At 35.3% G+C, this 16,977-nt stretch overlaps 3 protein-coding genes across 4 annotated transcripts in view; all 3 read left to right on the top strand.

Moving 5' to 3' along the window:
- Positions 1 to 212: 212 nt before the first annotated feature.
- On the top strand, positions 213 to 1,901 carry LOC117113939 (interleukin-1 receptor-associated kinase 1-binding protein 1-like). The gene is made up of 3 exons (XM_033257452.1): positions 213 to 612; positions 956 to 1,152; positions 1,513 to 1,901. Exons 1-3 carry the CDS (start codon positions 343 to 345, stop codon positions 1,793 to 1,795), a joined length of 750 nt encoding a protein of 249 aa, XP_033113343.1. The 5' UTR covers positions 213 to 342; the 3' UTR covers positions 1,796 to 1,901.
- A 1,484-nt stretch (positions 1,902 to 3,385) lies between these two features.
- On the top strand, positions 3,386 to 6,507 carry LOC117113908. Its single transcript, XM_033257412.1, has 3 exons — positions 3,386 to 3,786; positions 4,235 to 4,404; positions 5,409 to 6,507. The coding sequence occupies exons 1-3, from the start codon at positions 3,547 to 3,549 to the stop codon at positions 5,644 to 5,646; spliced, it is 648 nt and encodes a 215-aa protein (XP_033113303.1). The 5' UTR covers positions 3,386 to 3,546; the 3' UTR covers positions 5,647 to 6,507.
- A 9,498-nt stretch (positions 6,508 to 16,005) lies between these two features.
- The window catches only part of LOC117113881 (protein-glucosylgalactosylhydroxylysine glucosidase-like), a 10,035-nt gene continuing 9,063 nt past the window's right edge, over positions 16,006 to 16,977 (top strand). For both annotated transcript variants that reach the window (XM_033257349.1, XM_033257350.1), the window contains exon 1: positions 16,006 to 16,258. In XM_033257349.1, coding sequence (XP_033113240.1) covers positions 16,103 to 16,258 — 156 coding nt within the window. In that variant the 5' untranslated portion in view covers positions 16,006 to 16,102. The remainder of the gene's footprint in view (positions 16,259 to 16,977) is intronic.

The following is a 16,977-nucleotide window of genomic DNA, read 5'->3' as shown; positions in this document are numbered from 1 at the left end:
ATCGCCACGTGTCTTTATTTTTAATTTAATCATTATTGTTGTATTCCCGCGCCCCGCCTCCCCTCCAGACCCTAAAATATTAGAGATGTTGGTAATATGATTCCTTCCCGGATTTCTCTTAACCATGGAGTTATAATTATCTTAACTTAGCATTGTGAAGAATGACGCGAATTGACATGAGTCGACGCAAGTTTTGCATCAGTTGACAGTAGAATACACAAGAGAAATATCAACAGGAGAGTGGCGGTGAAATGGCGGTTCGCTTGAAATGGGTTGTGTTGCTAATGTAATGGATGTTAGTCTAGGTCTATATTAACATATATTGGTTTTCACTTGCGTAGCATGTCATTTAAGCCATCTAGAGTGTATGCATCTTTCTTAGATGATCCAAATACACAGTGTAGTGACTTGGAAAGCAGCAATAGGGTTAGGCCTAGGCCGAGATTAAGTGAAATTGAGGTTACAGCCACCGCAGAGGCCAGCCAGGCACCGAATCGAGCTGTTATTACCGTGATAGTCTCCAGCCAAAAACAGATCGTTGCCGACGCTAAAAACAGTGTAGCAAGACGAACCGATTATATTCTTCAAACTCTTCATACATTTCAAGTAAAGGTAAGCTTGCTACTTACTAGTACTTGATAGAATTAAAACTTAAAGCTATGTGATGTGTATGCAAAATTGGTGTAGGCCTAGGCCTAAGCTTCAGTACCGACTGTACACTTGCTTGGAATGAAATGTAAAATTAAAGAATTAAAGGCATTGGCCTAACTAAGCCTAGTATTATTCATTTATAGGTATTTCTACCAAAGTTGCATAAAGTAGTATTAATATGCATACCTAAACTGAAATAATTAATTGAGTAACATTTAATCAAGTAAATAGAGGTGCAAATATATAACGTAAGTTCTACTACTAACTGATCTATTCCCACTCAAAATCTGAAATTTCTTGATAGGAAGGAGATGTTGCAAGAACAGATTCATTAAGGAGAAAGGACGGACTCTATGTAATGCATACTGAGCTATTGGTTACGTTCATCGATTTAGAGAAGTGCTTGGCAGTTACAAATTTACTCGTAGAGAAGTTGGATGAATCAGTTGTTGTACAGCAACCTGAATTCCATCATACACCACAGAGCATTGAGGAGTTAAGGTGAATACATGATATCATATTTAAAATAAAACTAAATAATTAAAGTCAAAGTAATTTATTGGTAAAAAATATAACATGATAAAATTAGAAATTAACTTCCTTTGATTGCAGAGTAAAAAAAAAAAGATAATTAATAATACAGTAACAACATTTTATTCAATGTTTTACTTTAATTTAAGCATCATCAGGAATAGTACATATAATACAAAGAGTATTATTTCTGATGATGCTTAAATAAAAGCAAAACGTTGAATAAAAATGGCCTTATCAATTTTTGGAGTGACGTTCATGCTATCAGTAGACTTACAGTAACATGATTCATTTCGATAAATATTATGAATTTAAATTTTCTAACCTCAGGAAACAAGTCTGTATGCATGCTGTCGCCAACTGTCGTCAGAAGGCTGCTGATATCGGTATCCTCCTCGGTCAAATTGTCGGACAACCCAGTAGGATCACAGAGGAGTATATAAAGGAATGGGAAGGCCCATCTGGATCCGCAATACCTCTTCCAGTTGAGGGTCTAGGAGAATCATTCACAACACAGCAAAGAATTGCAAATACTACTGTACATGTAAAAGCTAAGGTGAAGATAAGCTTTGATATGATACCAAAGGGAAAGACTAAACAACCTGCAAGGTAGCAGAGAGCTGACATATATTGACCAGCAAAATTGGTATTCCAAGTATTTATTAATATTGTACAGTACTGTTTAGTTGAAATAAAATAGACCACCGGTATGATGCCAAGCTGGACTTTTCCAAATCATTTCTTGAGGGTGGGGGAGGGGGTAAGAATAGGCATAATGAATGGAAACTGTTGTTATTTATTTACTCATTTGTTTGTTTATTTCTTTTAAGGCAATGCCCAACACATGATCTTTATCTTCTCGGGATCATGCCTTCTTCCATAGCTTGTTTTCGTCTTTTTCTTGAATCATACAATCTTGAGTTGTATATTTTGTGTGTCCTATGGAAGTAAATAAATGCCTTTTGAAAATGAAAAAAAAAATGAAAATGCTACCATGATCATTAATATATTTTCTCTTAAAATTAAATGAATCATATTTGTGGAAATTAAATAATTCTCATTCCATTACTTTGACTGATGTTCTTTGCTTTATTAGTTTGTAGCTATTTGTCTATAGCATGGAGGATATATATTGTATATATTATATTTCCTCCATGTCTATAGTAAGCCTCAGTGGTTGTTCACACAACACTTAATTGTTGTTAACACCATCACAATAACCACTCAGGTCTACTATATGTCAATACTATATGTCAAAGGTCAAATATTCTGCTTTTCCACTTCAAATACAAACGTGCATTGCAGGTACTGTACTGTACTGCTTTGTATATTTCTGTTGCTTTCTCTTGTTGATTTTAATAAATAAAATATAATTATAATAATAATAATAATAATAATAATAATAATAATAATAATGATAATAATAATAATAATAATAAAGTTCATTCTTACATAATTAAGATGAGATACAGTGATGCTGTATCGTTGTGTGGTAAAGATGTTTGTTTTCCAATTCTGATGTTCTAGGTTCAAATCTTGGCATTTCAAGTTTTTCTCATGACTTTAGGGACCTCACTCCTTAAACCTAAAGATAACAATTATCAAAATAGTAAATGTTGAAGTAAATAAATATATTCAATTTTGATAGGAAGATAATCGTTGTGAATTGTAAAATGTGGTGTGGACATTTTTATTGTGATGTGAACAGTTTTAATTTTGGGATTGGCACAGCCCTATTATTTAAAGTGTATTATCAGTATTTAAAAAAAAAACGGAAAAAAAAGAGAAAGACCAAACTAGAGCTGGAGTGATCCTTTTCATTAGCCTGGTGTGAACAAGGCAAATCTGGCAAAGAATAGACCGTAATAGAGTTTGAGGAGGCCATCAGCCAGCAGTTGCCTGACAGACATGGTGTAACAGGTTGGAATTTTCATTGAAAATACTGTATACATTTATACTTCATTGAAATGTAGTGATACGCCCATTTCCGACGTGAAATGGCATTCCCTAAGCATATCACTATATCCGCCTGATTACTGCATTGTATGCACATTTTGGATACATTTCAAATTGGTAATATTAATATTCAATTATATGTTTGAACAGACAAAACGTATTACTCGTATTTCTTTTCGAGGGATTAATGTGACGAGAACCTGTGCAGCGGTCTCTAGTTTTAATATACAGTACTGTCCGATATTTTTGACCGTTGAGTTTCCATTGTTGCTATTCACTGTATATGACGTCGTTCGGGATTTCCCAAACTGTAGAACGTCGGCGCATCAATTTTTGTTAATGTTAATTTGGGTCAGACCATCTGTCATTCAGAAACCCAATTAAGGTATTTAACCTTGCAATTACTTGATGTCACATCGTTTAATTTCTATAAAGTTAATGGAGAAACACAAACAGTTACTTCGTGTTTACTTGTGCGGTGCACATAGCACAGGTAAGACGACACTGCTTGGCGATGTCGGGAAGGAACTACAAGGCATCAAACAAGAGTCAGAGATAGCAAGAAATGTACTAGATAGAATGAGTGCAGAAGAAAGACACAGAGCTATTGATTATAAAAACTATCCAGGAGAGTTCGAAAACTTGCAGGTAGGCATAATGCATGCCAACTCTTGTCTATCGGGATTAGGCCAATACAGTGCTAGTACAAAGTACTATTAGGCGTACGCCTGTAAGTGTAGAAGTAGGAATTGCTGATGTCATTTCGAAGCAACGTTTTGACTAATAAAAATATAAATGCTTTACATAAAATTCAATTACAACCTACAAATTCATATGGTTTCACTAACCTCCATGTACATAAAGTGTTTTTATTTGTTACAAAAACATAGGCCCCTATAAGCCTACAAAAATGAAGATTTGTCTAAATTCACCATGTTTTGCGTTTGGCCAGTAGATGTTTTTGATGGTTGATTATAAGGCAGTTTTACTAGAGTTAAAACTGAGAATGGGAAATGAATGAATTATCTAATGGGTCTATGTACTGTACTAAAATGACCTGATTTGACACGCCCATTATTCTCTGTTTTTTGTAAAGCGATTAATCTTGGAAAACCAATGTGAAGTGGACAGACAAAACGCAAATAATGGAGAAGATTACATTGCAGACAGAGGAATTGATCCGATCGTGTATGCAGCATTGTATCTCGGTGATGAGGCCAAAAAATCGCTACTGGCATTACCCATCACGCAGGAGTGTATACAAAGGTAAACTCTTGACCTGTCGGTAGGCCAATGTATTCACTTCAAAAGGCCTACGTATCCACTCTGTGTGTAACGAAAGTGTACGTTCAAATAAATAAACAAACAAACAAATAAACAAAAGTGCAGCACAGTGGAGTGATGCATCTGACATCATAAAACCGGAGCTCCGAGCACCGATGTACCCTGTAATGATGCAACAAACAGTAAATCAATTATTCAGTTCACTGTTAATTACTGAACAATGGTCTTTTACGTGTTTATTATTAAAATTTAAATTTGAGACAAAATATTGAGTAATAATTTCTCGAAACAATTTAATTATAATAAATTCCTTGACTAACGCCTCTTCTAAACCTATGTGAGTGTCTTGCTCATGCGCAAATAACAAGTGCAAAATGGAAAACATCGTTGTATAAGAGACAGGTATATATATATACAGTATATATATATATATATATATATATATATATATATATATATTATTTTAGAATAAAAGAAAATATAGGCCTATTCTGATAATTGATGTAAGTGATGCCACAATCATTTTTATATTTTTGAAATTTTACATTTACAAAAACATTTAGACCTATTCTTTCTTCATAATATTCATACCAAATATTTTACAGCCATTCTGCTTGCTCTAGACAATATTTACAGCACAACTGCTTTTGCACTGTGTTAAGCAAAGCTGTACACTTTATGTCATGTACTCCCTAAAAAGGAAGCGAATAACGTTTGAATTTATCTATGGATGTCACATATCCAAAATAACAACATTGTAATAGCCCATATAAGTACTTTAAAGTGATAGTTCCAAAATAGGCTGAAGATTAATTCCATAAAATCGCGACATACTATGACTGACAGCTGGTCGGTTGGTGATTAATCATAGAGCCTCCCCCGATTGCATTTGTTAGAGATTTTATGGAAACCATGCTTCATGCCTGGAAAACGCTAAAAACATGAGTAAATATTGTGGTGTTTTTTTTTTTTTTGCATACTTACAGGTTCAAAAATTCTTGTATATTTGTGGTGTATCCTCACAGACAATGTATGAACGTGGACGGCAAGCGAATCACACCAGTCTGGAATGAACTTACACGATTCACTGAAATACTAATCCAGATCCTAAAGGATTTCAAAATTGAATACATTCCGGTAACCGTGTTAGATCGAAGTAAACGATGCAAAATCGTCGTGGATCATATAAAACAGCGTCAGTGTAATATTAGGCCAAATGAATAATTAGGATGTGCAGTGATTTGAAGTACAAATAGTATGAAGGTCACTCCAAAAATTGACAAGGACATTATTCCTGATTATGCTTAAATAAAAGCGAAAACGTAGGATAAAATGGCCTTGTCAATTTTTGGAGTGAAATTTATACTAATGAATAATGTTTTAACATTCGATTTAAGGAAAACGTATATACTGTGGCGAAGCCAGAAATTCTCAAACGAAAGGACCATGGTCTCCGATTTTGGGTAGGAGTCCAAAATTATCTGACTAGAGGACAAGTTTCCCGAAAGCAGGACTAAAATGACCCGGCAGCCCCACCGTGTTTGGGCAAATTCTCAGACTGCTTTAGGCTTGGAATACTTCTTAAAAAGCGGTGTCCCCGACGAAATAGTGAATTGACTTCATAATATTTGGATGCACCGTTAGGTATTGTCTATAACGTGTTCCATTTTGTAACATTGGATCTGAGACAACTATACGTAACGCGTAGGTTGTGTTTTATTGGAGGGTCTATGGTTGCCCGACGTGATGTGTTTACATTATTGTTTTTTTTTTTCCTCCCATTTCCTTTAAAAAAATGTGTATTTTAGAAGTCCAAGATAATGTTTGAAAAGACCACTCTTTAAGCTTATTATATTTTAATATGTTATATTTTAATGCATGGGTGGAATGATCTTTGGCTATGATCTGGGATTAGGCTTTGATCGATAGTAACATTAAAAGCTAAAATCAAAATACTGTATGCATATGTAGATTAGGCTACAACACAAAGTAATGTAAAAGAAGCACAGCGTTTAAATACTCATTGATATATCATATCATATTTTGTTAACATTAATTGTACAGGATATATATTAAACGAAAATGAAAGCAAATAGTCAGTTGTTGGACTCTTCTTCCATCCTTATCACTTGGGTTGTCAGCCAATCAGCTTTGCGAATCATCGGCTGTTTGTTTGTGGTTTTTTTTCATCATTGGGAATTTCCCAACCTTTGTTCGTTATGAATCACCATGGTACAATGAAATCATTCATTGATCCTTTATACATACTCCCATGCATAAATAAATTCACAATGTCGTTTATTCAGGACAAAACATAATCGATAGTGACAGGCCTACTGTAGTTTGTTTCAACTGGTGGTAAAATCATCTCAACAAGGTATTCATTCATCGACAGATCTACAGTAGGCCTAGTAAAACGATAATTTATCAGATAAAAATTCTACTGCCATATCAAGGGACCTGGAAACTAATATTGTTTGTCTACACGCTTATTAGGCCTACATTAGGCAAAAGCCTACAACCGAAGTTTTGTCACCAGTGATCAACAATAGGATATATTATGTTGCAAGAAAGCCGGCCTATTTTGAGTGTGTTTATGTGTGGCGCACACAGTACTGGAAAGACTACTATAATTCAGGATGTTGCAAAGGAGATTCCACTGCACTTCGAGGAAGAGATTGCGAGGAGGCTAATTCGAAGTCACAAGTTGGGGCTGGAAGATCGAGATCCAAACACCAGGCCAGAGGTGTTCGAACAATTTCAAGTAATTATTAAAATAATTTTTTTTTAAATTTCCCGTATTTGACTTCAAAACAGTGGCGCTGCCAGTGGGAGGGAAGAGATGACGGTGTAGGGCTACCTCTTAGTGAGAGAAAAAAAAATTTAGCCGGAAAAATAATTTTTATTTCTACAGAATGTAATATTCGAATAATACGCCTTTCAAACCCCACAAACGCCACTGTTTTTGTTCCTTGCTGGAGATAAACATGCCTATCAGGTATCTGATGAAGATGAAAGTGGCTGAATTCATGTATAGCTAGAATTACTATATATTTTTGTTATAGTTGTCAAACGCGAGCCTTCTAATGTCTGTTAATTTCAGTAATTTCCTAATGCAATAATATAATACAATAAGCAATTTAATAATACCAGCACTTTTCATTAGGAATTTCTAACCAATATACAGTACCGTACTCGTCTTACAAGCAGTGGCGTAACGACGAGTCTTTGTGCCTGAGAAAATGTTGGGGCCCCTTGTATATTAATAAAATATTTTCGCTCACGAATTCTCCGGCGTGGATAATCTCCCTAGAAATTATCCACGCCATCCAGGTTTATAATTGTTAAGGCTGAAAAGACGCAATGTCAAAAAAATCAAATAATATTTTACACACATTATTTTCATTTTTAAAATGAATATTTTCGTGCAACGAATTCTTGACTCTAGTATAAATCATCATTTGTGTCCGTGCATATAGGTGACATGCATAAGCATGAATGTATTGATTTTCCCAATGATGCTTTGGCAATACAGTATAAATAAGAATCAAACAATCATTCAATCCTTCGCCCGGAAGCAGCGGGGGTTAGCTGCTGATCCCTCTCGCCAGAAAAATGAAGACAAGAAAACAAAGTCCAGAAAATAAGGGATATATTTTCTCCATGTCCAAGCCATGGTTATTTTCGATAACAACACTGTTATTGTTTAAGAAGGGACCCATACCCAGGGCTGCGTCCCCCGAGAGCTCGTTATGCCACTACTTACTAACGGTGGGGGGTCCAAGGTATAAACTCTAATGAACCAAGATATGCAACTATTAATTGCACATAGAAATAACACACAAGAGACCAGGTTGGAAATCAAGATGGAAACTAAACTTTATTCACCATGCAATGCATCATGGGATATAATAATACCAAATATGGAATACGCCCTGGAAGCTACGCATATTTTTCGAAGTTTGGTGAATTTTTTAAAGTTATTTTATAGGCATCAAGACACTGTAATATGACTTCATATTTCCCTCCCAGTAGAAAAAGTGGGAGGGCCAATGGCCCCTGCCCCCACACCCGCTTCCGCCGCTGTTGCCATTAGAGCAGTTTCCAACTATGCCCCCCACCCCTAATTTGTCGTACAAAAAAAACCCGACTTTTAACTGTATTTATATAAGCTTTTTGAGGAATTTGAGTGTTTTTTCCCTACCGCTTGTCAATGACTCACGGCATACAAACTCATCTTCATTCTAGGTTTCAATAAAACTTTATTCTCGTTTGGAAATAATCCTGATACAGCAGGCGCAGCTTAGACCTTCGCACCGTTCGCCATGACAAAAATCAGAGCAAGAAATATATAGTTTTAATACACACAGAAAATTATATTCAAATTTATGTCTTTGAGAGTGAAATTTCTGGCCATTTTAGGTGCTATAATCATTTTCTTACCTCAGCCCCTACTATGGTGGGACTGATGTGTTAGACCCCAAATCTGAAAGTCTTTCCATGGCCCACTCTATTTCGAATTCCTGAATCCGCGAAATTCGGAAACGACGACCTGACGTACAATGTCTGGACAATTAGGCACAGAGTAATTTACGGTCACGTATTATATATATATTATATAAAACCGACATACATACCACCTGCATACACAAATTCATACATCCATTCCATACTTTGGTATTTTAGTAGGCCTGGTCAGTGTCTTCCGCATCCCGTGTTGAAGCTGTCTCTTATACACATCTAGATGTGAGCAGCTTCCCAATATAGTGGAACATCCGTTCAAAAGGCATTGTGGGTACACGGAGAGCAATTTTACTGCAACCGCGCGGCGGCGCTATATAAAAATAATAAAGGCGCTGCTCTTGTTCGCTTGTTTCCTTTATTTCTCCACTTAGTAAAATGTTCAAATTTTACTGCAACCGCAGGAGGGCGAATGTTCCATCGATTTTAATGCAAAGTACGCGGAGCAGCTCATTACATTTGTTATGTTAAAACGAAGAAAAGTGTGAAGACTGGTTGATTCAAGGGAGGAAGCCAGGCAGTTTCCATTGTAATTTATTACTACTGTATTTTAAAAATCTTATAATAAAGCTTAACTTGCTGTACCAACTTATGTAGTAAACTGTGAACATTAACTTTGCAAACAAGTAAATGGGTTAACAATAAGCAAAATGTGACCGTTCTTTCGCAATTTAAACGGCTAAGATAGTATAATAGGCCCTACATACTCCAAGTATTGAAATGCACATCATCGTGTCGGGATTCAATATTTCGACATTAATCCCGACACGATGGTGTGCATTTCGGTATTATACTATCTTAAGCGACTAAACCCGGCAGGCTCTTACAGGTTACAATTCCATAACAATGAAATACTAACTCACAATATTACATATAACAAATAAACTGTATCCAATACTTTAATTGGCGGGAAATATGGAAGTGTAGAAAAAAATAACTTAAATAATGACAGCCTTGTATCACTAATATGAATCGAATATCTTCCGGAACTGTATGTTATTGCTTCCCCGTGCGTCTGAAGTGCAATGCAAAGTAGGCACTGGAGCAATTAACTTTTCCTGCCAATGAATGTTATGATTTTCCTTGTATGAGTGTAGAATAATTTATGAATGGTGTATTCTCCTCTTCCATCCTCGATGTTCCTTGGGTCTGGCGTTGAGGTCTCTCCGGTCTCATAATTAGGGGCCTAATAGAACTTGTCACATTCACACGGAATCCTGTATACCCTAGGGTGATTATTCTGTGATGGTTTGTCTTTGTGTGTTTCCCTGAAGTTTAAGTAGGCCTACCGGTAAACTGTGGTGAACATTGATATTGGCTGAGTTTCGAATGCGCTGAATTTGATGAAAATGGAGCCATGTATAGGCAATACTACCGTCTTGAATGGTCCAGGCTGAACGGGTGTCTATAAAACGAAGACCGAAGACCCCAAAACGAAGACCCCTATTTTTTCTCTTTTATTTTGATGATAATACACCAGACTATTACAAAATCAAAATTAGGAATTTTTTTGGGCGTCTGTTATAGACACCCAAGAGTGTCTACAAAACGAAGACCGAAGACCCGAAAAATGAAAACCCACATTTGTTTCTCTTTTTTTTTTAAATGATATTACACCAGGCTGTCATAAAATCATAATTATGAGGCTATTTGAACTTTCGTTAGTGAAATTATCAAGGGTCTACAAAACAAAGACCGAAGTATCGAAAAACGAAAACCCATATTTTTTACTCTCAATCGTGATAAAAATAATGTCTTTAAATCACTTCATGCTTTGTATATATCTATAGTATTCGTCTTTTTAGCACATTATTGCCTGAATTTATCAATCAATTTAATGATTTACTATTTATTACTACAGTTCCAAAGCGGCAGCCAATGTTGTACGCCCACGGCGCTGGCGGCAAAGCGCGTCGTGGCGCTGCTACTCTCTAAACGAAAGTAAGGCTTGGCATAGCGGTACCCGTATTTTGGGGGCCTACAACAATCTTGAATATTTCATTCATAAACTTGTTTCATGTTAAAATAAACAGTAGGAATGTTGTATAGTGACGCATGGGCCTATATGCAGCATCAGTCATTTGGTAGTGGCACCAAAATGGGATGGATGAGATAATTAAGGGTCTTCGTTTTATAGACACCCTATATGGGACCCGAAAAACGAAGACCCACATTTTCTCTTTCAATCGTGATGAAAATAATCTCGTAATTATGATTTTGTGACAGCCTGGTGTAGTATCATTTTAAGAAAGAGAAAAACCCGTGGGTCTTCGTTTTTCGGGTCTTCGGTCTTCATTTTGTAGACCCATAGGGTGTCTATAAAACGAAGACCCTTAGTATTTCTTGATATTCCTAATTTTATTCCGATGAAATAATGAAATAGGTACTTGGCAACTGTTTATGATGATTTTGAAATACTTTCAACAAGATTATTGAGAAATAATTGGAGGTCTTCGTTTTTCGGGTCTTCGGTCTTCATTTTGTAGACACCCATAGGGTGTTATTAAAACGAAGACCCTTGAAAATTTCACAAAAAGACGCCCAAAAAAATTCGAAATTTTGAATTTGTGATAGCCTGGTGTAGGCCTATTATCATCAAAATAAAAGAGAAAAAATAGGGGTCTTCGGTCTTCGTTTTATAGACACCCCTGGCCTGAACTGGGTTAGTGGCTGGTGGGTTGGGGTTGATCTTACAGTGGTGGTATCCATCGAGAGCAAGAGTAGATCGGATGTGCTGTAGTTATTGTTCCAGGTTTGATTTGTCACTGAGAATGAGGAGCTCTTTTATTTGGAGTGTTTTGCAGATTGCTTGATTGCTGGTGGTGAAATGAACGTTGATAAGGATAACGATCGGTGTAACTATACGGTGGTGCGTTGGAGAGTTGCTAATTACAAGTACGTCCAAAATCGGATAGATCAATCTAATTCTGTTTCATAGTAAAGATGATAGTGCATTAGATATTGTAGGAATTCCTCCAGATGATCACGGTTTTATTGTGACATAAAGGTATAACATCGACGTAATTTCGGTTGGTGCTATTAAGTATTATTAGTAGAAGGCAATTCGTTATTTTTCTTCCATAAAGGTATTGGCGATGATCGAAGACCGCGGAGAACCATGGCAGCACCTTGTGTTTGCTTCATTGTTATTGAATGGTAACCTGTATATGAGCCTGTCGGGTTTAGTTGCTTAAATTGCGAAAGAACGGTCACATTTTGATTATTGTTAACTCTTACCTTTACTCCACAAGTTGATATAGCAAGTTAATCTTAAAATATGTTTTTTAAATAGTGATGCAATGCAATGGAAACTGCCTGGCTTTCTCCCATCAACCAACCAGTCTTCATCATTTAACATAAAACATGGATCATTAACTATGATAACCTTCACCAATCTTTAGGCCAACAGAAGTCATCTTTTATCATTCTCCTAATGGCGGTCAGAGCAATATTATTCTTGTTGTTATTGCTATTATTATTACTGTTTATTGATATATTATTTTTGTTATTAATTTTCTAATTATGATAATATAATGATAATAATAATAATAATAATAATAATAATAATAATAATGATAATAATAAATATTATTATTAACATTATTATTTATACATTGTAGGCCTATGTTTGTTACAGGTACAGAAACTCAATTATATTTGCCGTGTACCCCCAGAAAGAATGTATTGAAGAAGATGGGATTAGACTTGCGCCAACAATGGAGGAGCTAATGGCTTATACTGAGACAATGATTGCAATTCTACGTGAACTCAATATTCCGTACACACCGATTACCGTGTTGGACCGCAGAGAACGCTGCGATATTGTGGTCAGAGAAATTCGGAAACGACGACCTGACGTACAATGTCTGGACAATTAGGCACAGAGTAATTTACGGTCACGTATTATATATATATTATATAAAACCGACATACATACCACCTGCATACACAAATTCATACATCCATTCCATACTTTGGTATTTTAGTAGGCCTGGTCAGTGTCTTCCGCATCCCGTGTTGAAGAAGGCTGCTAAGAGTTACGGTACTAGTAGTATGTCAATATAAAACGAATTTAAGATGGTTTGATGTGTGTTTTCTTTTTGTTTTATTTGCAGCATGCTTTGATGTTTTAAAACTGTAAAATATGTTTTATATCAGTCATTGTATTGCCGTAACATAACCAATAGGCCTATATGTAATTTTTAACGTTAAATAAGAGACAGATATATATATAATAATAATAATAATAATAATAATGACATTGATAAAATCACCGTTGACGTATTGGAGGAACATAAGTATTTTATTGCACACGAATATTTCGTTCTGTCCTCTTTCTCATCGTGAATATATATAATCGATAATGTTAATCGATAATGTTTTTATAGTTAGCATATCAGCTGCTACTAGGTTTTTGATATGAAAAATATGGTAATTGTTCAACGAGTATAAAATTAGTATGGACTTCATCACATCTCAAGTAGGGCCAAAAACATATAAATATTATGTACAGGGTTAACTTACATATCTGTATATCTGTGTTTGTTTTAGATTGTTAGTTCATACATCCATCCATAGTGATATGCATTAGATGTGTTTACGTTTGTATGGATTTGTTAAATGTTGATATTGAATGGAAAAGTGTAATAATCTTTTTTTTAATTTAGTATTCTTGAAAATTATCAAATAGATCGAAACGTTGAATCTCAAAATGTCTCTGTCTCTTTTCGGAGTTACTGTCGTTTTGTTTTATTTAACACTAATTAGTGGATCCTCTGGCTTTTTTCAATTGTTGTTGAATTCAACAAATAAAATAAATATATTTGATTAATATTTTTTCATAGTTTTTTTTAGTTGTAGAATTCAGTTTTACATTTCAACACTTTTTACTATAATGTCGGTATTATTGCCATTAAAGACGTTTTAGGTATCGTTAGTAAATTTTATTACAAGCCAATTTAAAGGTCTTTAAAATTAACAACAATGTATAGAGGAATGTTCGCACTCCAATCAAACTAAGTTTTTTTTTTTTAGCTCATCAGGATCAAAGTTAAAGAGACTGGCTGTGTTGAGTTGCAAACCTGATGCATTAAAAATATAATGAAATAATGTATTTAGTCAGGAAATTAATTATTAGTCTGGAAATAAGTTACTTTTAGTGGCTATCCTTTAATTATTGTTTGTTGCACATTTAATTATCTTTTCGTTTGCAGCGCTTGATTGAAAATAAATTTAATCAATCAGTAATTCAAATTCGATAATAGTTTTGAGTTAGTTTAAGGTTTGATGATAAGTGAGGGGCTCTAGGTCGCAAAATAAGGTAAGATGAACTGATTTTTTTTTTTACTATACTTGAGCATAATTTTTTTTTGCTTCGGTCATTTTAATGGCGTGGGTGGGGGGAGCTTTTTTGTCGGTGGGGTAGGGGCTCCTCGCGCACCCCTAGCTCCTGATTATGGATTATGATCCAAAGTTAAGTACTGTACCAAAGCTATGCCTGGATGGGTATCCTCCCAGCAACTTCTGATATATGCCTTAAAGTTAACGTTAAAGTAAGGCTGGTTGAAAAAGGTCAGGAAAAGGATGGTTACGCCTCTTTTGGCCATTTCAAATTCTAATTTTGATCTCACTACACTAAGAACACAGTTATTGAAATCATAAGATTGATTTAAGTATTTTGCCAAAAGAAGACTATTGATGACCTTATTTCTTGCTTGTTAAAATCATCATCACAATACAAAAGTGATGGCGCCAAGATTTGCTCGACGTGAGGGAGAGCGATTTCATTGGAGGGGTTGGGGTGGCGATGTTACCAAATGGGAGCGGGCTAAGGCCGCTCAGAATCTGCGGAGGATGGGAGAGCTCCAACAATCAAAGATTTTGAATATCTATTTAGACCCCTAATCTATCTTTATAGTCTGACGAATTGTATTTCTCTGGAGAGAGCCCCCCCCCCCCTCTCTCTCTCTCTCTGACATGGGTTCGTTGCCGGGAATGGGGCCTTAAGCTTTATGACGACAGTTCAATGCAAGTTTGTACCATATATTGTGTGTCTTTGTATATGTTCCATCCTAGTGGAGGTTCTATCTCTTTTGAATTACTTTTGAATATAAATTAAATACTGTACTTTAATTAATTTATTATTGCCCACTTGAATTGTATAGCCCTAGGTGCTGCAGTGTTCTTTATGTAGAGCGCCATAAATGCTCGATGTGATCATTCGGGTCCGATGGCACCTCCAATTTCAAGTGTTGCAGAGACTTCTTCGAATGAAGAAAATAATTCTGATAGCAACATTGATTTATTGCTTTAAGTACTGCGGCAATAACATTCAGAGGCGAATTTAGAAAGTTTAGATAAAAAGTAGCCTATTTATTAAAGTTTTCATAGGTTGGTTTTAACTCCAGTTTGTGTTACCTACTGTAACTAGGCCTATGTAACTTAATTAATTCTAATTAAAGAGAGCCACGGATTTGCCAATAACAGGCCCTTAACATTTTTTCTATAGATCGACTACAATGTACCTTAATATTTAATACATTTAAATCAAATTATAGATAAATCTTAATAATTAAAAAAAAAAAAAGAAAGAAAAATTTAATCGCCCAAACGCATCAGGTTGTTTTCGGGCGTCTAGAAAACAAAATTTCCTCTAAGATGGTGTTATCTCGATCGGACCAACTTTCCCATCCCCCCCCCCCATTTTTTCGGCCCCGGCTCCTTCCCCTTTCGGATATCTCTGGATTCGCCCCTGAACTGGCCTACATGCCAGCAACTAAAGAACATTAGGCTACCGGTAATTAATATTATGATGTAGCTGGGCATGTATTTTATGGTGATATATTAATTAAAAGAAGAAAAACAGTGAAAGTTTTAACATTGTTCTGTATATATCATTTGAATTTCTTCAATTTCAAACGAATGACCGCTGATTTTCGTTAAATTTTGTAGTATTTCAAATGAATAGGCCTATGTACCCACTGTTGTTTTCTAATCGAAATAGAAAAAAAGTTTGGCTGAATTTTATTTGGCCGTGAGATGGCGTGTGTTTGGCCGTGAAGGCTGTCGACTATCTGGCAACCCTGCTGGTTTGGTCTAGGCCGTAGCTAAGTTTGGTTTCTTAGTCCAGGCTAGGCCTATATTATATGCTGAGACTGAAATGATTGGAAAGACTGTATTTAGCCCGTTAAATTGCAAAATGGAATCAAAGAATATCGTCAATGAAAAGTACCCTAGTCATGGGCCTAGACCAATTCTGTACCACCACCACCGCCACCAATCCAGCCACAACGGACCATGTTGTGGACGTGGTCAGGTAAGAACAGTATAGATAGGCTTAAGGCCTGTTTACACTTCAACGATAACGATAACGATTAAAAAGCTAAAAAGAGATTGTTCATATAGAAAACAAAATAAATAAGAGAAGATTTTACACTAGGACGATTCGATTACGATTTATCGTGTATACAATAACAAAAAATTTTAACAAATCAAATCAGATGACGTCATAATCATGGACAAACGATAAAATCGTTGCTACTACGACGATTTTAATGTTTTTCCATGATTATGACGTCATCTGATTTGATATGTAAAAATATGTTGTTATCGCATAACTGATAAATCGTTATCGAATTGAACTAGTGTAAAAACTTCTCTTATTTATTTTATTTTCTATATGAACAATTGCTTTTAGCATTTTTTATCGTTATCATTATCGTTGAAGTGTAAACAGGCCTTTAGGATGGCCTACTGTACACTCTTTCGCAAGTCATATCTCAATGTTTATCTTCAACCCCATTTACTGGTGTATACAAAATACAGTAATTACCAAAATAAATAAGCCGAACTATGTCAAAACTGAATTGTTTGAAATCATTGTCTTTGTTATTCCTTTCTCATTTACATCAACATAACAATAATAAAAACTGCATTAATAAAAATAATATTAAGATAATACTGTATTTATAATAACAATAAAAAAGGCATAATATAAACACTAATGATAAAGATATGATGACAATAATAATATAT

Source organism: Anneissia japonica, unplaced genomic scaffold (genome assembly GCF_011630105.1).
Source record: "Anneissia japonica isolate Jap-2015-1 unplaced genomic scaffold, ASM1163010v1 scaffold1417_len1240632_cov203, whole genome shotgun sequence".
Taxonomy (NCBI): domain Eukaryota; kingdom Metazoa; phylum Echinodermata; class Crinoidea; order Comatulida; family Comatulidae; genus Anneissia; species Anneissia japonica.
Note: the sequence above shows the minus strand (reverse complement) of the source record. Positions and strands in the feature narration are given on the sequence as shown.